General features: G+C 42.3%; 1 protein-coding gene and 2 pseudogenes across 1 annotated transcript; all 3 read left to right on the forward strand.

Moving 5' to 3' along the window:
- The first annotated feature begins 1,900 nt into the window (after positions 1 to 1,900).
- Positions 1,901 to 23,023, forward strand: LOC136429213 (balbiani ring protein 6-like). The gene is made up of 5 exons (XM_066419088.1): positions 1,901 to 1,910; positions 3,793 to 3,863; positions 20,474 to 20,542; positions 21,017 to 21,178; positions 21,569 to 23,023. The coding sequence occupies exons 1-5, from the start codon at positions 1,901 to 1,903 to the stop codon at positions 22,448 to 22,450; spliced, it is 1,194 nt and encodes a 397-aa protein (XP_066275185.1). The 3' UTR covers positions 22,451 to 23,023.
- LOC136431881 (U2 spliceosomal RNA) lies at positions 7,315 to 7,486 on the forward strand (annotated as a pseudogene).
- LOC136431884 (U2 spliceosomal RNA) lies at positions 13,885 to 14,056 on the forward strand (annotated as a pseudogene).
- Positions 23,024 to 23,074: the final 51 nt, after the last annotated feature.

Genomic DNA, 23,074 nt, shown 5'->3' on the forward strand with positions numbered 1-23,074 from the left:
ATATTCCTATTCTATATATGGATTACAATTCGGCAGACATTTTTGGAGGGAATTTACTTGTCATTTACGTAACGCCCCCCTCCCCATTTTAAATAACGTTATACAATGTAACGCTTTTTTTTCTCGCTTATTTGGAGAATGTTGAAGAAGTCATAGAACACAGAGATCCACTGTTACCTCTTAGTCTTAGACACTGAGTAGAAGGCACTTGAGTGGAACGTTTTGTCTTAGTTGGAAGACGTCTGATTGCTTATCGCGGCTTCCGATCACCGTGCTTTCCGAGTCGTGATATTTGAAATTTACGAGTCATATTTTCGCGTTTTTTAAAGGAATCCCTAACGTTAGTCTTGTTTTCACAAGTCGGTGACGTGTATTTGAATAAAAGAGAAACCAGCATCAGATTGACAAAATTGAAATGCAAGAACTTCGGACCTAGCACAGTCCATGGCACCCACGATCACGCCACATCACTACTGCAATGATAGAGATATACGCTACGTGGCGCTGTTGATAAGTCACTCAGGGAGAATGAGACAGTCTGGGCAGTGCGCGTGCGCGCGGCGGCAACACAGTTGCTCCAGGTATCACGGATCAGGCTATGATCACGGGCAGATTCACAGCAACTATAGTCTGTTCTTCTGAACCAAGGTTGAACTGTAATGAAAAGCGGCCTGCGTGCCGATTTGAGCTTATCTTGAATAAACAAAGGTTCAAACAAACAAACAAACAAACAAACAAACAAACTGTAAACTTGGCGCCAACACAACGAATTGGACTTACCCAAATTTTCGACTGATCAGCTACAGTCTTCGTCAAGGAATGAGCAATCCATTGCTTCTGTGACGTCACGTTATGCAGATAGGACACGTGACTCGGTAAGTAGTGGATCATATGTTGCAGAATTCGGGTAAGTCCAATTTGTTGTGTTGGAAATTACAGCCTTAATTCAGAATGACTTCTACCAATTCAGAATGACTTCTACTAACACCTCAGGAAGTCACGGTCACGGCCGATCCTCCCAAGTTCAAGGAGGCTGTGCTCCTGCACCAGCGACGACAATAACAGCGCAGCACAGTCCCCTGGGCGCTTTACCCCAACAAGAGGGGTGTTGCCCAGTACCCGATCAAGATCAAGAACACAGATGAACTTTCAAGTGGTAGTTCTGTTGTTTATTTCACTACCTCTGAACTGTAAGCGAATCATTTCGGATGAATTAAAGAAAGTAACACAAAGAATAGTCCAGTTCCATCGTTACTTAGGTACGTCGTTTCTTGCACGCAACCAAGAATACATACCTAACCTCCTGGCTATCTTGCAAAAAAAGGTTCAAATCAAGAAAAAACAAACAAACAAAAACGCACCAAACACCATCAAACACATTCCCGACTTTTACATCTGCTTGGAAATTAATCATCATCATCATCATCGTTGCCGCTTTTGCTTGGAGATTACATATATCCTCGTCGAGGCTTGGTAGCTGATTGGTTGACGTATTAACTCTATTAAAGAAATTTACTACCGTAAATCTTCAAATACATTTTTTCACTTTTGATTTAACTTTTCGCTCTGGATTCATGACACCGGGACTATACATTTGCAGTGCCCTGATATTAATACTGCCCTACATACCGCGGTTTCGAACAGCGGAAAAACCTAATTTGTTTTCTTCTGGGGCGACGTGGCGTCCCGCGAAAATATATTACTTTACAGTATTCGATTAGAACAAACACGATCCCATGGGTCTATGCGTAGGTGCTTTGAACGCATGCGCCGAGCTGGCGGCGTCTTTTGAACCGGAACGGAGTGACACAGACGTCTCTTTCCGAGCCTCTGGCCGATTGTTCCGATTTGTTATTTGTTATCTATTTTGTCAACCAAGGATTTCTTGATTTTCGTTACGATGGCATCTGGTAAGTACTCATACCCTTGTTCTAGACAGAATAAACGTTTTAAAAAGTATCTGCTCTATTAGATAAAATCATGATTTCAGTTCACGCAAATCACCAGTAATACCAATACTGTGTGTATTCTCGAAATTTCGCGCGCTTTTGTTGCAAATGTTCGCAAGATGGCGCTTCATTTCTTTTGAATGATCAGATTTTTTTTGTCACAAAGAAGTTGAATATCCACGATCTAATGTCTTGTGGGTATGTTCTCGTCGTGTAACAGGGAGTAATCACAACAACTTGCCCCGGCCGGGGTTGGCCCCGCCACCCCACCAAACTTGCCAGGTTCGCACGCAGATCGCCCTCGCCTATCTGTATCATCTGGCTTCGTTTTGGCCACCAAACGTTACAATTGCTAAGATATCGGTGTTTAGATATGCTAGGATTACATGCTTGTTATGCCTGATGAAATATGGAACTTAATATCCTATACTTTTCAACAAGAGCGTCGTCGAATAATTTGGAAGTGTACTAGCGAGCGACGCTTGTCCGGCGTCCGCTCCACCGACGCTAAATTCCGTCTCGTAAACAGTCGTTGCCTTTTACATTTTTGTTTGTAATTGCAAGTTACTTTACAAACATTTTTGCTCCATGTCACCCCCCAAAAAAACGAACGAAGCGCGCGTATTTGGCATCGATCTGTCGGCGATGAGGCGACGATCGTTTCAATAATGGCGACGACCGTTTATTACGAGATTGACAGGCGCGAGGGCGCTAGATTTTTCTTCTTCCTTATTCCGTCCGTTCCTTAGAGTCTGAAGAATGTCGCAGTAATCGCTGACTTATCTCACAGGATTTGTAACTGCTGTCTTCTTCAAGATGACATCATCCCTCTGTGTGATTTTTCTCTGCCTTCTGTGTACTGTGTTTCCCGCGGTTTACGTCACATTTCCAAAGCGGGGCCGGCCGGGCAGCTTGTGGGAACGAAAAATACGATGTAAAAGACAACAAAGGACACAAACTATTAAGAATTTACTCCCAACCATATGTTGCGTATTTTCTTGATATGAATTCTTTATTTTCGTTTTCGCAAACCGTCCAGCGAAGTCCTTTCCAAGATAGGAAATGGGACGTACTAGACGCGGCCACCACAGAGTGACCAACCAAACAAACGAACTCACACAACGAATTTCTTAGATAAAGGGCAATTAGCAATCTTTTTTTACATTTTGTGTTTTTTAAATGTCTTTTAGATCATACTTTTACATACATTTACATTACTTAAAGAGAGACTAAAATCACTATACTGGCCGCCTATTGACAACCTATTATTACCAACTTAAAACATCATGTTTGTTCAGTTACTTTTTTCCATTAAGTTTGATTTGATTATATAATACATTACTCCTATGTTACTGCTCTATCCTTTGTATAGATGCACAGAAATGAAATTTGACTCGTTCTATGGTCCAATTTTTTAGTGGTTGGGAGCTATTGGGTTTTGATTTGTTTCTCCTTCCACAACAGCAAACTTGTCACAAATGAGGTAGCATTTCAAACATCCAACAAGTGTGCTTGAAGTGCAAACATATTATATAAATGAAGACCTTTATAACACATAGGAAAAAATCTTTCGTTCATGCCTTTTTCACTCTCTCACTTTCACTAACTTCCTGTCAGTTTCATTCATTCATTCATTCATTCATTCATTCATTCATTCATTCTTCTTCTTTATTCCTCCCATAGGACAGCATAGCTTCATCACACTTAACTTGTTCATTCATTCTTAATTCACACTTAATTCATTCATTCATTCATTTATTCATTCACAAATTCCTGCATTTGATTGATTCATTCAAGTTTTGTTGAATTCATTAATTCATACATTTGCTTCTTCCCTCCCTAGATACCAGCGATGATGACCTGACCTTCTACAGTTTCACAGAGGATGATGACACGCCTGATGAAGCGCCGCCTGTAAGTTGACCTCTGTTTGATAACCTTATATTTACCTCCATGAAGGTGGCTCACCACCCTCGAGGGTACTGTTACATGTACTTTCAATATTTGTGCATTCAAAGGTATCAAGATCCTTTTGATGTATTTGTATTTTGGCATGTCCAGGTTATTGAGGTCCCAATGATGCATATCAATTTTTGTAATATACAGAATTATAGAATGACGCTCTCCATCTAAGTTAGTTACTAAGTACTATTTTCCAAGGACTTGTCTTAAACTTGGATTTTCATATATCATTTAAGAATCCTGAGTGAGGAATCTTGACAAGGGAATGGTTCTCTTCAGTTCGAAGTAGGGATGCATACCTAAACCCATGTTCAGGTTCAGGTCCATTATTCAAATCCAGGGGTTAATTACCGTATTGTCTTGAAAAAAATGCACTCTTTAAATATTGCAAAATTCAAAAGGCACCACAAGTCATTGCTCAAGTCAGGGTGCATACTTTATTTGAGGTTATTGCCCAGACAAATTGGAAAAGGACCTCAAACCCTTGCTTAATCAAACTAGGAACCCAGCTGCGGTGCAACAATGCATGGCTCAATACCTGCCAATTTGCAAAGTTTGTAACTTGTCGTAGGCAATCCTCAAGTTTGCAGAGACGATGCTGGCAGAGTAAACAAGAGAATCTTTTATGAATCTAAGGAATGGCATTATGTAGAAGTCCTTAATATAAGAAAATGACCTGGAGATAATAGGAGGAACACCATGAATTTGAATGTATCCTGTTCAAAATTTGTTCAAGATCAGTGGAGAAGGGGTGCATACTTTATTTGGGGTTTTTGACTTTACGATTCAGTTCTGCAAATTTGTCTCTAACTAGCCCCAAATCAGGGGTGCGTACTTTAATTGGGGTGCGTACTTTAATCAAGAAAATACGGTAAGGTTTAGGTCCGGACCTACAAGTCTGAACCTGAACCCATGGCAAATTTAGATTATGGTATAACGGCATAACACGAGTAACTTGGCTAAAATAAGTTGAAGTAACAATGACTACTATATAAGACATCATGGCATTTTGCAGATTGAAATAAACTCAAACTTGCCTGGCTGATTCACTGGTAAGTTCTGACACAACAAGGCAAGTGATTTCAGTAAGTTATTGTAAGGAAGTGTTAAAGTCTTGACACCGCTTTACTTGACTTTTCGAATCATTGGGTATAGTTTTTTTACCTGAACCTAAACGTTTGTCTGAGTCTGGATTCTGTTCAGCGTTTAAGTATGCATCCCTATTAAATTAGAGGTGTATTAATGGCCACAAGCTCTGGGGGAGGAGGCACAATCAGCCCCTGTCAGTGAGAGATTGTATAAGACAGGCATGTTGTCCCATCAGTGCCTGAAAGTTTCATGGGTAGACCTCCTTTCATGTTGAGGGCAAGATTGTAAATTCTCTTATATATAATTTGCTTCTCTAACTCCCTGTGTGGTCTAGGATATCTGTAGATTCTAGATTGAATGAGACTGTCCCTGTTTGCTGCTGTGTGAACTTGATGTTGTCATCTACCAGGTTCTTGTGGTCATAAAAGAAGTCGTCCACCACTCCCTCTTTTAGCCTAGTCACCAAGTGTCGTTCACCGTTCACATAGCGGAACAAGTTGGCTGGGGGGGGGGGGGGTGTCATTGAGTGCTGAGGGCTTTAATTTGTTCTCAGACTTCTCCACAGGTTCACTACAATGGGCAATATCGGTGATCCCATAGCTCCAATTGCTGGGAAAACTGTAAGTTGTTTATAAGTGAAGTATGTGCACCCCACGCAATTTAGGTCTACCAGTTCACACAGGTGGTCCACAGAAAAGTGTGTCGTTTTTGGCGACGCTTCAGGGGCGGAGGCATTTATAACAGTATTACGATCACTTTGAAAGAAATTCAGGGACTGCACGAATGCATTCCCTAGGGAATTGGTTTTGAGGTAGCCGTCGGTTGTGTGATTTATAGAAGGTAAAGGAGAGGCCTTTGTTGATTTGTATGTGAAAAACACCATTTTGGCAAACTGGCTATCATCATTTGATTTTCTGGTTCCAACAAGAGAGAACAGTATCTACATCCCTCTTTTACTGATAACATTCAACTAGGAATAAATTGAAATATTAAAGCTTGATTTTCGAATAAGTTTCGAATAAATCTTTTTGACGCCTACTATAAAGGATTTTATTTTTGAACATGTGGCAGATACAGGTTCTTTTAGATGCTCTCTGAAGACTATAGCCTACACATAAAGGATAAAGGAAGGACCCAGAGACAAGGTTTCTTGAATATTGGGCATAGTAGAAGTTTTGTGTGACAGTATCTGTTCATTTGTGTCCCATTTGTTTTTATCCTGTGTTTTTTTTGTTTTGTTTTGCCTTTGTGGTGATCCTGGATTCATTGTTTATTTCTACTGGGTTGATGTAATCAGCGCATACTCCTTTCTTCCTCGTTAACTCCAGTGAAGTCCATACGCATTCCTAGGGTGGTCGCGGCGTAGCTCACCTGCGGGCACAAAGAGAGAAGTCATTTACTGGCATTCACTGTGGAACAAATTGGTCTTACTTTCTAACTATCTATCTATCTATATTTATTCAAACAAGTAAACAAAGGTTGAAAGTCTGAGATGTTGCTCAGTTATCAAGGAAAGCCCCTACAATGACCCAAGATATGAATCAAAATTGTTATCCAGGTCAACAAAAACGGTAAAATTTAGTGATCTAGCCAGCGTCCGTCATTTCCGTCATTTGACAGACTTACTGTGACTCATGACGTCCAAAGATGTTGCATATTTCATCATCTTTAACAAGCAAAAATAGGTGTGTAAAGATATTGAGAGCTTGGAATTTTGAAAAGAAAACTAGTAAATCAGCGGAAGTTTGCGGCTGAGCCGATTTAGATAATTTCTAACAGCTGCTGGCGACAGGAGAGACGACCCACCAGCCAGTAGGTGGTAAAATTTGGCGTTAAGTGCCCGTCCCCATTAGAGTTCTGACCGGTTTCACCGGGCTGACGTTTTTGTGACTATTTCCCCCACTCCCTGTTCAGGTTTTGATGTTGCCCTGTTTCGAAGTTGTTCTGTCTAGTGTCGAAATCTATGGAAGTGATGTTATATGGCATGTAGAATGTTTCAACAGTTTGGTGTGTGCTTATTTTGGAATTAGGACTTACAATTTTTAAACGGAATTTGTGTACTATGTGTCCCATGGTCGAAATGTATCAGAGATCTACTTTGCTGTCCTTGAAAGCTATCCACTCTGTTTTGATTTCCATTTAATTTGACACAGTTTTCTGTAGGTCGGTTCATTACCGGGTCGGACTGCGGGGCAAAGTAGCCCTCCTGCATGGGTGAAAATTTGTGTCATTTTTCTATTTATAGAATTTTGTTTCCTCTTTTTAGAATTATCTCTGATGATCTGTTTCCAATCTGATCGTCCTTGAAAGTTGTATTTCTACCCAAACGAAAATGTTCTAATATCAGCTTAATCTCTGATACATTCCCCATCGTGGGATCTAGATTAAATTGATTTTTTGACCTTGGTCATGGACTAGGAGCTTGCTCCGTCCTGACCGCGGATCGGCTCAGTATTGCAGTACTTCTGAGATTCGGTCCATCCCCTTACAAATCCAAAATAAGTTGCACACTTACTATTACACCACAAAACTGGCCCGTATGGCCTCCGTCGGTCAGAATTGACCATGGTAAAATCCTAATTCACAATAGCCCTACAGCATCGACTATGGCTAAATAGCCCAATACGAGAATGGCAGTCTCTGCCACAAAAATCACATCTGTAAGCTGACTAAGACTATGTTGCAAAGCTCTTTTCTGTGGATCTGCTTTTCTCCTGCGCTGTGCATCAGTCTGGCTTCCCCTGATTTGAGCTGTCTGGACAATGTGCATCTCCACCTGGAACAGTCACTTGCAAGGTCCTCCCAGTGCTCCATATCAATATCTAGAGCCTTCAAGTCCCTCTTGCAGACATCTTTGAAACGCAGCTGTGGCCTCCCGGTACGTCTCTTTGCTGAGATCAGTTCTCCGTAGAGAAGGTCTTTGGGGATTCGGCCATCCTCCATGGACGGACGTGGCCTAGCCAGCGAAGTCTGCGCTGCCTGAGCAGGGCGAACATGGTAGGGAGGCCGCCGCGGGACAGCACTTCGGTGTTGGTCACTTTGTCCTTCCATGATAATTGCCAAGGATACGGCGCAATGCAGCATATGGATTTATCAGCATGTAACGTCTTTGTCTGCTGTACTCTTTTGAAGGACAATCAAACCTGTCTATAGCGGTCACTCAAGGAACTGGCCAAAACTGGTCGCTAAGGACAGGTGGCCGCTATGGAGAAAATGTCAATTAATTGACCTCGAGTGACACATGTTTTCAGTACCCACTGAGATACATTTATTCATCGTACAATTTGAAGTACTTATAATAAATGTTATAACTAACGGATACGCTAAATCCGCACCGGAATATGGAATATTTCCGGAGGAATCCCTGTACGTATACGCCGGGATACGAGGCCATTTCGTGCAGTGTCTCATATATAATTTGCTTCTCTAACTCCCCGTCTGGTCTAGGATATCTGTAGATTCTAGATTGAATGAGACTGTCCCTGTTGGCTGCTGTGTGAACTTGATGTTGTCATCTACCAGGTTCTTGTGGTCATAAAAGAAGTCGTCCACCACTCCCTCTTTTAGCCTACACCAAGTGTCGTCCACATAGCAGAACCAGTTGGCTGGGGGTGGGGGGTGTCATTGAGTACTTAAAGGGGTTTAATTTGTTCTGACAGACTTCTCCACAGGTTCACTACAATAATAGGGTTAATGACCCTCCCTGAGGTCTATACGGTGTGATAAGGCATGGTCGTTCCTATAACCACCGAATAAAGTGCCGAGATCGCGAAGCACGCCTTATCACACCGTATAGACCGAAGGAAAGCGGGTCATTAACATTATCATCATATAGCTATTGTCCACATAGTAGTTAGGAATACTTTGTGTTGTATTTGATTTGTGTAGTATTTGTCTTAACATGGAATATAAAAACAAAACCCCGTCATTTAATGGTAACGTTCGAACACCAGGTCTGCATGAAGTTTACAGACCCGCGGGTCCATCCATACGAAGTTTACAGACCTGCTTTTCGGGTCTGTATGAATATTACAGACCCGCAAATGGAGCCTTCTGATTGGTCAACGATATCTACCTATATCGTATATGATAATGGGCGATATCGGTGATCCCATAGCTCAGCCGTACAATTACTGGGAAAACTGTTGTTTATTTATTTATTTATCAATGTTGTTTATAAGTGAAGTATGTGCACCCCACGCAATTTAGGTCTACAACTAGTTCACACAGGTGGTCCACAGAAAGGTTGGTTCTATCTGCAAGTGTGTCGTTTTTGGCGACGCTTCAGGGGCGGAGGAATTTATAACAGTATTAAGATCAAGCCAAGGATGGAACGAATAGCTGGTATATAAAATGTAATTAGCGGTAAGATATTCAAGACGAATCTGTCCGACAACACCGTCATTGTGCGTGCGGCAGATGGTAGTTTCAAGTTGAAATATCAGCACGACTAGAGACAAAATCTACCATATATATGATCTAAGTGCAAAGACAGTACATGATACTGACAGAATAATAGAAAATAAGTGTGGCAATTAAAAATTATTGCCATAGCGAAGGCATCTGGATTGATCTTACTTCACTCTAAGGAAAGTACCAAGTTGAACGTAGCTAGCACTCTAGATCTTAGTTCTGCCATAAAATATAAAACGCACTTAGAAATCAGAAAGGCATCTGCCAAGCAGATATAGAAAGGCACCATGTAACTCGAGGAGTTCCTAGCATATATGGAAAGGCCGGAGTACACTCCCGTTGTAGTGCCTTTTTCTCTGGCATTGTTGGATAGGTGGAGTGAGAAACTAGGCCGGAAGTTTAGAAAATCGGTTTGCTGGGGCTCCTATGATCGTTTTGGTTGTTATTATAGCTCTGTAGGATGTGTTTTCGAGGAGCTACTGTTGTTTTTTCGACACCGCACCCCTCCCCGTAAGGCGTTCAGTGTAGACTGCCCAAGCGGTAACCCAAGTTATTTATCGTTCCGTTTAAAACTTTGCCTTTCTTTATAGGCTTGAATCTCCTCAAGCTTTGGTTTTCACAGGGGTTTCTTGGTGGGAGGCATGATGTTTAGCATGTTCTTGTGATGATAGATCAACTTGGATGTGCAAACCCTTTCCAAAGCTAGAATACTAGATTCAGTGAACTCCCTGACACACTCCCGTCAGTACGAAATCGGACACCACGTAAAAGTAGGTCATCTGTCATCGACAGCTGAGTGCCTGGATGCCAGACGTGCTAATGCGGTATCAAGTGACAGGAGGGCATCCACAGAGTTGGACGGACGGATTCCTGAAATTCCTGTAGAATTCTGGGAATTCTTGCAAATCGGGCGTAAAATATACTATTAAGCTCGCTAAAAAGGCTTCGCTAAAAGGATGGTTTATTGTTCTGCTAGATTGATTTCAGTCAACCATTATCGGAAAAATGGCGACTTTATGTTACCCAACGTTGATGGTATAGTGTCATTGAAACTTACTATGTGTAGGAATGACTAGAAATTGGAGTTTCTTTATTCAAGTTTCAAGCCTCATAAAATGCTATTGATGCCTTTAACTTGGTGGCGGCCATTCTATATACACACAGCACAAAAAGTTTGGAAACTTAACTTTGTTCGATCATATCTCTGTTGTTTCCTGATCAATTGCAATGATTTAGATATCATTGAAATGCTTGACAATGTGTGATCTTTTTTCCCATGATACCAAACTTATATATGGTTGTAAATTAATGTAACGAGCATTGTCACTAAGACCTTCTTATGCGAGCGGGTCACATAAAAAAAGTGCCAGTGAGATTACCCTACTTAAGTCAAACGCTCAATTCAGTATTTTTTCTTCTGCTGGTAGCACGTGGCTTGTGTACGAGGATAATATGAAACTTACTTAAATCAACAAAACATATTAATATGAAAGCCATGGTTATTCTTTTAGTCTTCATCCAAACAACAAATTGCGTAAAGGAGCCTCAGTTATGATGAAGGTGGCTTAATATTGAGTACACAAGCCATGCTGTCACCACAGCCTGGCACATCCTCCTCATGTGTCACCAGTTTTGTTACACGGTCCCTGGCCATTTTTCCACAAGGAGTCGTCGCTGGTCATATTGTTCTGTTGATCATTCTTTCATGTACACCTCGGCCAAGGCATGAATCAACGAATTTTTGTCAAATCAAGTAGAAGTTACCGGAGAAATTGAGGTTATACCGGAGGAAAACATTGGAAGTCTTGAGGGCATTTTGTCTAAAGTAGGGTGTCTAATTCCCTATCACATTTAGTACATACATTATGACAATCGGTTGTGTGTATTTGTGGCACATCGCGTCACAGCGAAGCAAGTCAGCGACTTTCGTCCATAAACGGGGCCCCACGGGTCCTCTTGCGGGGGCCCCGGCTTTTACACAAACCCTCTCGCAGAATGGCACTGACAGTCTCATATTCCAGAACTAGAGGTTTAAAGGATCTAGGAAATGTGACTGGATGGAGAATGGTGTCTCTATATCTTGACACATCGAGGTTGCTTACTTTAGAATTAGCCTGGTTTTTCCTCTTGCAGTTGCCCCACACCATGACGCTGACTCCACAAACACTGTCAGTCTATCTGTACAACAGTCAACATCCTGGGTTCTCCTCGCTGCCCCAAGACTTTCATTAACCCATCCAACAGTCAAAATAAATCTACTCTTATCTGTATCTGTGAACATAACATTCCTCCACACACTGTTTCATTTACGATGCTGACGACACCACCGCAAACAGGAGTATTTAACACTAGCAGGGAAATTTGGGCACTTTTTTTCTACAACCCACTAAGCAGGCCTGGTGCTCGCTACATGAAATTATAATTATAATGAGTTGGGTATCATAGGAAAGGAAATTACATTTGTGTCAAGCTTTCCACCAATATATAATGCATGTATTACCATTGGCCCGCATGACAACGCGATGTTCTTATGCGCCAGAATGATGGAGTAGAGTGTCAAAGCCAGGTGGAAGGCCTTTTGTGATACCAGGTGAGCTGGCTCAATGTTGTTGTTTGTTCCTGCATGGATAATGACTATGCTGGGGTATTCATTCCAGACAATTCTTTGTGCAGTTGGAGTCAGCTCAGGCGTGCTCCTCAGTGGGTATAGCACTTAACGTTGTTTCTTCTTGGCATTATCTTGCTTTTGAGATGCTTGATCATGGAATCGCCAATGATGGCTGTTTTGTCCGGTGCTGTGGTATTGTAGAACTTGTCTCGCTGGACTGTTTTCTGTACATTCAGATTTGATGGACGATCGGAGAGACTGTTGGGTTTCTCGTGCAACGTCGTTGCGTATTGAGGACTGATAGAAAATCCAAGCGCTGTCAGCGCCGCCATTTTTTAAAAATTGTCTGACTTCTTCAAACGTGACGTCCCATTGCCGGAACTTGCAGAGAACTGACCGTTCCAGTCAAACACCAGAATAACGCACATTGTTAGTACATGAGAGAGGGACTTGGTAGTAGTTGGCAATTTGTTACGTAAGCTCCGTCCCCCTAAGTGCCGGAGATGTTTTCTTTTTCATTTCGTTTTTTTCCTGGGTATTCATGTAGCCTGAATGCAATGAGAAATCTGTCCCAGATATACATACCCTGCTTGCCATTTCTGTCCCACTAGCGCTGTTTTTGACGGAGGTGTTCCAAATAGAACAGGGAGTTCTAGATGGTGTTTGAAGGGAACGGTCCATTACCGACAAACTTTGAAAAAACGTTTTGAGTTCTGTTTCTGTTTTGAGTACTAATTACAGTAGGCGCGTGAAACTAAAGGGATCATTGTGTAGCGTGCCATCTTCTGACAGGTGGACTGTAAAAGAGTGAGCCTGCCCTTAACCTCTGATGCTGTCATGTCCTCGTGTTGCAAGACACCCATCATTCCCGCCAGAAACTCCACTGCAGAGAGATTATTTTATTATGACATTATTCTAATTCTAATGTTGATTTCGATTCTAATTCTAATTTTTTCATACTATATTTCAAAATTTGAAATAAACCATTTATTGATATATGTGTGGGCCTGGCCTGATTTTAGGGTTACCAGGGACACGGCTGTCTGGGGACTTTGACCCTCGGCCATGATTCCTAAAGTCAAGATACTGTAATTCTTGATTTATTAACTGTAACTTAATTTTAGCTGATTTAATGGTCACTAGTCAGCAGCTAAATTTTCATTATTTGATATTTGATCACTAATATTTGAGACAGTAATGTTTATTCCCACCGTTAAAATTAAGTGCCGTGACCTACTCCATTTTCTCCCAACCGCTATATTTTCCTGCCGCTATATTAAAGTGATTAACAGTAGTGGATTACTTAATCTGCCTGTCTCGTCATTTCATCTGGAATACAAGATGTGACAAGAACTTTAATGATAAGTCGTGGGGTGCAGATTAGATCGTTCTGGCTATTAAATCGTCTTTCAGCTCCCATCTCAGAATTGAATATGTTTGCTTCCTGTTCTAACTCCGGTGGTTTTGATGTTGCCCTGTTTCGAAGTTGTTCTGTCTAGTGTCGAAATCTATTTAAGTGATGTTATATGGCATGTAGAATGTTTCAACAGTTTGGTGTGTGCTTATTTTGGAATTAGGACTTTTTAGGACAATTTTTAAACGGAATTTGTGAATGTGTCCCATGGTCGAAATGTATCAGAGATCTACTTTGCTGTCCTTGAAAGCTATCCACTCTGTTTTGATTTCTTTTAATTTGACACAGTTTTCTGTAGGTCGGTTCATTACCGGGTCGGACTGCGGGGCAAAGTAGCCCCCCTGCATGGGTGAAAATTTGTGTCATTTTTCTATTTATAGAATTTTGTTTCCTCTTTTTAGAATTATCTCTGATGATTTGTTTCCAATCTGATCGTCCTTGAAAGTTGTATTTCTACCCAAACGAAAATGTTCTAATATCAGCTTAATCTCTGAAACATTCCCCGTCGTGGGATCTAGATTAAATTGATTTTTTGACCTTGGTCATGGACTAGGAGCTTGCTCCGTCCTGACCGCGGATCGGCTCAGTATTACAGTACTTCTGGGATTCGGTCCATCCCCTTACAAATCCAAAATAAGTTGCACACTTACTATTACACCACAAAACTGGCCCGTATGGCCTCCGTCAGTCAGAATTGACCATGGTAAAATCCTAATTCACAACAGCCCTACAGCATCGACTATGGCTAAATAGCCCAATACGAGAATGGCAGTCTCTGCCACAAAAATCACATCTGTAAGCTGACTAAGTTATGTTGCAAAGCTCTTTTCTGCGGATCTGCTTTTCTTCTGCGCTGTGCATCAGTCTGGCTTCTCCTGATTTGAGCTGTCTGGACAGTGTGCATCTCCACCTGGAACGGTCACTTGCAAGGTCCTCCCAGTGCTCCATATCAATATCTAGAGCCTTCAAGTCCCTCTGCAGACATCTTTGAAACGCAGCTGTGGCCTCCCGGTACGTCTCTTTGCTGAGATCAGTTCTCCGTAGAGAAGGTCTTTGGGGATTCGGCCATCCTCTATGGACGGACGTCACAGGCCTAGCCAGCGAAGTCTGCGCTGCCTGAGCAGGGCGAACATGGTAGGGAGGCCGCCGCGGGACAGCACTTCGGTGTTGGTCACTTTGTCCTTCCATGATAATTGCCAAGGATACGGCGCAATGCAGCATATGGATTTATCAGCATGTAACGTCTTTGTCTGCTGTACTCTTTTGAAGTACAATCAAACCTGTCTATAGCGGTCACTCAAGGGACTGGCCAAAACTGGTCGCTAAGGACAGGTGGCCGCTATGGAGAAAATGTCGATTAATTGACCACGAGTGACACATGTTCTCAGTACCCACAGAGGTACATTTATTCACCGTACAATTCGAAGTACTTATAATAAATGTATATAATATATATACTTCCGGTGCAATGGCCTAGTGTGTAGAGTGTTCACCTTGCATACGGTAGGCCGTGAGTTCAATCCCGACCGGGTCATACCAAAGACTCTGAAAATGGTACATACTGCTTTCTCTGCTTAGCACTCAGCATTTGGAAATGAGTATGGAAGTTAAACACACACCACTACCAGTGGACTAGCCCCCAGCTGTAGTGATTGCACAAAGTTGTGTGGCCCAAGCGCTACTGAAACGGAGATGAGCACTGCCTGTACCGTCACACACCATGCCTGTCACGTTCTATGCTTTCCCAGGCACAGAACGTGACACAGCCCGACCGTCACAGACTGTGCCTGGAAGTGCTGTCAATCACTGTGACTGACGGGGCAGTGATGCCCGCGTTTCCATATAAGGCAGTGTGTTTTTGTTTACCGCAGTCCCCCCACCCCCCGTAATCTTTGTTTTTTCGAGCGCTGAGGTAATAAGGAGGAACAGTGTAATTCTCGCTCTGTAAAATAATTGAATAACTTAGACCTAGAATTGAAGTGGCACAAAAAGACATGTCTATAACAGATGCAAAAAAAAAAATTGTAAGACTAAATATATTCTATCTAGGGAAACCAGATCTAGACTAGGATCGGGCCACTTGCCGATTACTTCGACGTCCCGAGGCCGTCAGCTCGCCCGATCTAAATCAATGCCACGGGAAGTTGTAGCCCCGGGCACTGTCCAGGCACGGTTCGTGACAGTGCCGGAGTGTCACAAACTGTGCTTTTGCCCCAGGCACGGTTTGTGAAACTCAGGCACTGTCACAATCCATGCCTGGGCACAGTTTGTGACAGTGCCCGAGTGTCACAAACCGTGCGTGGGGCAAAAGCACAGATTGTGACACTCCGGCACTGTCACGAACCGTGCCTCAGGACACAGTCGTGAATGGCACGGTTCGGGACGGATTTCTGTTGTAGAAATTCGTGATGAGACGTCCGTCTGTTTGTGCCACATCAACTCTAAGTCCAAATCATCCAAGACAAGCGCGAAATGTATTTCAATGAGCAAGAATTACGCTGATTCTTTCTCATCCCAGCGCCCCGAAAAAAAAACAAAGATGGCGGGCTGCTGGGAAAAAAACGCGTTGGGCAGACTCCTCCTCCTCAAAACACTAAGCTCCGCCCAAAAGCACAGTATGGGATAAGACCCCCTGTGTGTCACGAACTGTGCTCAGTTGGGCACCATTCGTGACGGTGTCCGAGTGTCACAAACCGTGCCTTTGTCCCAAGCACGGTTTGTGACACGCGGGCACTGTCACAAACCGTGCCTAGGCATCAAACGTGACAAAGCACCAAACGTGACGCAACACTGCCCTATGCACCATTGGTGCTGGAAGGAACTTTGACTGAATGTAATATATATTATGTTACATCAAGAGATAATTCAGTCTCCAGCTGCCAGTGTCTTTAGTGTTATATTAAATTTTTAGCAGCAAATAGATTATTATACAATTGGAAACTGAAATATTCTCCATTATGTGCCCTTTGTACAAAAGAGGAAGAAACGATAAAACACATTTTCTATGATTGCTGAAAGGTTTTTGAATTTTGGCCTAGCGTGCAAAAATGGTTAAACCAAAAAACAGGGCTTTATCTAAATACTAATAATCCAATTTATGTCATGCCTGGGCCTGATACGGGTGTTCCGGACCGTGTGATAACTATCCGGATCACATAGGGTTCGGGAGTGTTATCACACAGGCTTCCATAGAATATTTCGAACGCATTTCGAGCGCGCCAGTTGCACGGCCGTTTAAAATTCGAATACCGGATTCGGAGATTGGAATCAATGTTGCTACAGTTTCTTGTTCGAGGACACAAAACTCCCTCAACTTCTGGCGCATTCCGCATTGAAATGTGTGTTTTCTCGGGTGCCGGTATGACCAAGGTATGACATAGATAAAATACAACACGTTGTATTCCGCATCACCCTCGGTCCCAGCCCTCCCGCCGGTCGGATCGCCTATTACCTATAATCCTGCGGTCGGGCTGGTACCTGGGGTTATACGGAATACCCCGTGTTTTATTCTAGATCTATATGAACATTCTGTTGGTGGATCACTCTGAAGTACCAAGTGTAATCTTATTATCATTTTGGATAAGGTATCCTTTTGTTAAAAGCATGACGCGTCTATTATTTTGTTATATAGATTTATCTCATTTGTTATAGATAATGAATAGAAGTTTATTGCAAGTTCATGCCCGTGGGCTAATTGCAAATACATGGTAAAAACATGATACATGCGTCAGTAAACTGTGTCTGACTTTGCTGTAACAATAGGCTACTGGTACTAAATACACTTGTTGGCTATATCTAAACTAGCTGGGTTTGACTTCTTTTTCGGAAGCAGTGGAAGACGAAAAGTCCCACTTTTTCTAGAATTTGTGGGTTCTGTGATTTCAAGAGAAAGGTAGCTTTTTATTCATCCGTTTTATTCATCCATTCATAAAAGTAGGGGCACTTCGTGGTAACTTGTTTAAATAATTTGGTTCTTTCGTCACTGTTAAAGGCACCCAGAGCATTTTATGAGGCTTGAAAACTGGAAATATTCTAGTTGCTGTAATCTTTATGAAATTGACATTTAATGCCACATTTGCGTGCGGATTTCCTATCAAAAGTGCTCAAAAGCGGCACAAAAATAAGCTACATGGTGATCTTTTAGTTTCACGCGCCTAGTGTAAATAGACTGATACCATAGCCCCGCCCACCTCCGTCGAAACGTAGAAATGCAAAATTAATACATAAAAATGGAAATATTTGACGGACATGAAGTCACTCTCTCATTGGTCGAACCGATAATTGTGATGGACAGTCAGGATCAGTATATTTGGACTTAGATTTTTTATCAGTTCTCACCACACAACAACATCATATCTTTGCTCCTTTAATGTCGATATGTAAGGGTATAGTGTTTTTGAAACTTACTCTGTGTAGGAATAACTAAAAATTGGAGATTTTTTATTCAAGTTTCTCGCCTCATAAAATGCTCTGGATGCCTTTAAATAGACACTTGGAAATAAAATGTGTTTATAAATAATAACTATAAGCGTCAGGTAGAAAACATTGCATGGAAACAAAACAACTTAAATAAGTAATGGGTACAGAAAATGGGGGGGGGGGGACTTGAAAATGCATATTTTACATATAGCAAATGTACAAAACTTCAGTGTGTGCCTCGTGCACTCTTGTTATTATTATGTTAATCTTGTTATATGGTTGTCTTTGGTTATATAATATCAAATGTTCTTTTATTCTGTTGAATAAAAATTTTTAAGAAAATTTTAAGGTTGGTTCACATCAAATCATGGGGTGATATAAACTCGCCATTTTTAATAACGGTGTAGTTAGAGATATGTGCTAGATGCAACGTCAGTTATAACGCCAGCAATGCAAACCTAACAGACTAATGTATTCAGAACACTGTCCGAAAAGCTTCGATGATAATGCATTAGAAGATGGCGACGTCAAAAACTCTCCGTCGCTTATTGACACAGTCCGAGGGCTTCGTGGGAGAATCACACTGCATGGTTGTCCACTGGTTTATAAGACGAATGTCACATCCGCTTCCTGCTAAGGACAGTTATTTACACGAACCTGCAACTGGACTAAGTGTGATCAATCATCAAAAACGCCACCTTTTTGCTGCAACCTATGGCTACCGGGCTCTACGGCCTTTTCCCGCCACCATATCTATTACCTATAATCCTGCTATTCAGCAGACGACAAAGGTTTGTGAGGAACACTTTTTTGTCTAAATGTTGTGTTTTATATATTAAGACTGAGGGCGATATTTTCCTCAAAGTTTGCTCCTAGCACAAGCAGTCTCAAACACATTGACATAGTGGTATTACCATTTCTACGGTATCCAGCTAACGTTCCGATGAATAAATGTACACTTTGCCATGACGGTGGGGATCGACTTTGAGTGAAATTCTACCGACTCAACAAATGGGTTGCTACAGAAGGCCTGATGTGTGCGCTATGGCCGTTTTGTCTTGTGTGTTTTTTTGCTTCGAGGCGTTGATATGACCTTAGAACTCTCTTCAAGCCAATGTGGGAACAATAGCTGCTATATAAAAGCTAATTAGCGGCAAGATATCAATGACGAATATGCTCTCCCAAAAAAATGTTAGCACCTGTCCGAGAGCACCGTCATTCTGCGTGCGGCAGACAGTAGTTTCAAATTACAATATTATGGTATCAGCACGACTAGAGACAAAATATAACATAGCATAAGTGCAAAGGTAATCCGTGATATTGACAGAATAACGCAAAAAAAGGATGATTTATTGTTCTGCCAGATTGGTTTCAAGTAACTCGTATCGAAAAAATCACGGTTTTATGTGAAGAAGCCATTTCATGATGGTGACGATGATGATGATGATGGTAAAATCTTTATCATTAACAGCTACCGATCATTCTTGATGGTTATAATGTAAACATTTAATATTTTCAGAGAAATGCTGTCGCCCGCCGTCATCATCTTAGAGCGCTGAGGAGGCATATGATGGACATGGTATACGTAAGTATATTTTCACAAGGTTAATCTCACAGACTGTTTAAAACTGATACGGTTGTAATCTTACTATTTTTTTTCAGTACTTGATAATGATGACACCTTGAGTCATTAGTCTTGATTATGATTGAATTGTTTCTGACACTGTTGCAAGTTATCTGACAATAATCAGACTGAGTATACGTGCAAAGCCTGTTAAAATCTGGTATGAAGCATTGTGGCATCGTGTGGCGCAATTGGTACTCACAACTGTGAGGTCTTGGGTTCGAAAGCACCAAATTGAATCCTGATGATGTGCCCTTGGGAAAGGCACTTTACACAATTATCGTCACATATATCCACCTTATTACTTTAAATGAATACCTATAGCTTTGGTTAGGGATGTCCCTCGGAGATGACATTAAATGGAGGTCCCGTGTTAAGAACCCACCGCGCTCATCGAAAAGAGTAAGGGGTCCTTCCCGATGTGAGTGGATCATGGAGAATCCGTCTATAGATATGCAGCTTGTAGTGTCCAGTACAAATCTGATGTGTAATACAACTACACCGTAAAGAGGCGGTTTACCAGGTATGCAATACAAACCTGAAGCACTGGTTGGGAAACCGGTTACATTGGTTTCAGTGTTCTCGCCAGGCCTTTTCAGCATAGGGGCCCCCTATGCTGTGATTTGGACCCCCTATGCTGTGATCTGGACCCCTATGCTGTGTTTCAACCAGCATAGGGGTGTTTCTTTCTAGGACAAACCTTGTGACCCTTCATAAATCTTATAAAAAGTTCATATTTGGCTTTAGAATGAGGCTGTGACAGAGAAAAAACTCTACTTCACAAAATTTATCCCTCAAAATGCATGAAATAATGTCTCATTGGGTTATGAATTTACAAATTTTCCGGGAGAACATGCCGGACTCCCTACTCTGGTCACTCCACGCGTGACTTGCACCGCGTAAAGTTGGCCTTCTGTACCTGACCCCTATGCTGTGAAAAAAATCCTGGTGAGAACACTGGGTTTAATGCAATGTTGTTGTGTTTTTTCCCTCAGTTCCACAACAGGATGGATGCCACGATGCACATGATGTTTGGCATTCTTGACGAGCTGGGCATTGACATGGTGAGTAGATATATCTTTCTTTATTCTCTATTCATTAGAGATTGCAACAAGTAACAATACACAGTGGAACGCCAGGCAGACAAGCTGATATATCAATGACAGGCAGGATGGATGTCACCATCAGGGACATTTGGCGAATTTTGGAGTGCCACGGCATGGTGAGTAGATATATCAATGACAGACAGGATATGACTCTAAACCAAAGTGACTTAGGGCTGGTTTACACGAGGAACTTACAACAAGTGTCCTGCGACAGATTGCCGCAAAAGGCCTGGAAGCGTTGTGACGGCTTTTGGTAAAACTTGTTATGTGCCACCAATTAACAGGCCTCTTTTTTTTTCGTCCGCGCGCATTAGTTTTAATATTTTTTGGCTCTCCAGAGGACGTCATCCATAAAGTTAAGATGGCGTGGCCTAATTATTTCCCTTCCTCACTTGCGTAAAATTCCACAGCTTATTTTTGTTTGAATTGCAGAGCGATGAATCATCAGAAGATGATGATGATGATGATGATGATGATGATGATGATGATGGAAATGGTGGTGGAAATGGTGGTGGAAAGAAGAAGAAGGATGATGAGGACGATGATGATGACAACAATAATGCGGATGATGAAGGAGAGAAGTCAGAGACAGAGGTGAGGGTCATGCGGAATGCTGCTAAAAACATTTCTTTTTTGTCCTTGAAATTTCCTGCGTGTTCTGTCGAATTGTTTCAGTGGCAATGAGGTTCCCGCCCAAGTAAAATGGGGGAGTAACGAAGCCTGACAGCATCAATTTGTGTCATTCAAATTCCTCTATTACATTGTGTACTTGGTGACTAAGCCTCAGCTCAATCCTGGGTAGGGCATCTCAGTTGCTGCAGTGCAACCGTCATTGGGAAGGGATGTAAAAGGGGTCCCATGTTTTTGGAGGAGCAGACTGTCGGTAAGGGGTAAGGGATAACAACCCCTCCCTGTAAAGATATACCCTGCTACTGAAACAGCAAGGAAACTATGTGCCAATAATGACAGAAGGAACTATTTCAGGAGGAGGAGGAGATGAATGATGGAGAGAGACACGAGGAGGAGGAGATGAATGATGGAGAGAGACACGAGGAGGAGGAGATGAATGATGGAGAGAGACACGAGGAGGAGGAGATGAATGATGGAGAGAGACACGAGGAGGAGGAGATGAATGATGGAGAGAGACACGAGGAGGAGGAGATGAATGATGGAGAGAGACACGAGGAGGAGGAGATGAATGATGGAGAGAGACACGAGGAGGAGGAGATGAATGATGGAGAGAGACACGAGGAGGAGGAGATGAATGATGGAGAGAGACACGAGGAGGAGGAGATGAATGATGGAGAGAGACACGAGGAGGAGGAGATGAATGATGGAGAGAGACACGAGGAGGAGGAGATGAATGATGGAGAGAGACACGAGGAGGAGGAGATGAATGATGGAGAGAGACACGAGGAGGAGGAGATGAATGATGGAGAGAGACACGAGGAGGAGGAGATGAATGATGGAGAGAGACACGAGGAGGAGGAGATGAATGATGGAGAGAGACACGAGGAGGAGGAGATGAATGATGGAGAGAGACACGAGGAGGAGGAGATGAATGATGGAGAGAGACACGAGGAGGAGGAGATGAATGATGGAGAGAGACACGAGGAGGAGGAGATGAATGATGGAGAGAGACACGAGGAGGAGATGAATGATGGAGAGAGACAGGAGGAGGAGGAGATGAATGATGGAGAGAGACAGGAGGAGGGGGAGAAGGATGCTGGAGAGGAGTCAGAGACGGAGGTGAGGGTCATGCGGAATGCTGCTAAAAACATTTCTTTTTTGTCCTTGAAATTTGCTGAGTGCTCTGTCAAATTGCTTGGTTGCAGCGCAGTGGCAATGAGGTTCCCATCCAAGTGAAATGTAGGAGTAAGGAAGCATGACCCCATCAATTTGTGTCATTCAAATTCCTCTATTACATTGTGTATTTGGTGACTAAGCCTAGCTCAAATCCTGGGTAGGGCATCTCATAAGGTATGTAGATTGGGAGGTGCCTAGAGCACGTTAAAGGTATTAGGGCTAACGACCCCTCTCTGTAAAGATACCCTGCTACTTAAACAGCAAGGAAACAACCAGTGCCCTTCTGTATCTGTATAGCCGGTATAACCGCCCTTCGGCGTAACACACCAGCTTCGCAGGCACGCGGCGCGGTAGCAGCTCAGGTTATATTACACTGAACGGCCTGTCACACCTAACTTTTGCACATCTGACTGCAATCGTTCTTTGAAGCTATTTAGTGAAGGTGTTCCTACAGCATCTGATAACAACGAGTTCCATTCTACTATGGTTCTCGAGAAATACGAATTTTTGAACACATCAATCCTTGGTTGATAACTCTGGTACTTAAAGGCATGACTATTTCTTGTCCTTTTCTGGGCTGGTATTAGATAATTATCAGTCGGTACAACCACAAGTTTATTTAGTCATTTTGTACTTATGTCCTTATGTGCCACTAGTGACTGAAGGAATTGTATGAATTGCAGG

This window comes from Branchiostoma lanceolatum, chromosome 3 (genome assembly GCF_035083965.1).
Source record: "Branchiostoma lanceolatum isolate klBraLanc5 chromosome 3, klBraLanc5.hap2, whole genome shotgun sequence".
NCBI lineage: Eukaryota > Metazoa > Chordata > Leptocardii > Amphioxiformes > Branchiostomatidae > Branchiostoma > Branchiostoma lanceolatum.

What these genes read in the sequence shown, in the direction of transcription:
- LOC136429213 (XM_066419088.1), top strand. An exon ending in CGCCTGATGAAGCGCCGCCT is followed by an intron (nt 3,864 to 20,473) that starts GTAAGTTGACCT and finishes TTTTTCCCTCAG; the next exon opens with TTCCACAACAGGATGGATGC. An exon ending in ACGAGCTGGGCATTGACATG is followed by an intron (nt 20,543 to 21,016) that starts GTGAGTAGATAT and finishes TTTGAATTGCAG; the next exon opens with AGCGATGAATCATCAGAAGA.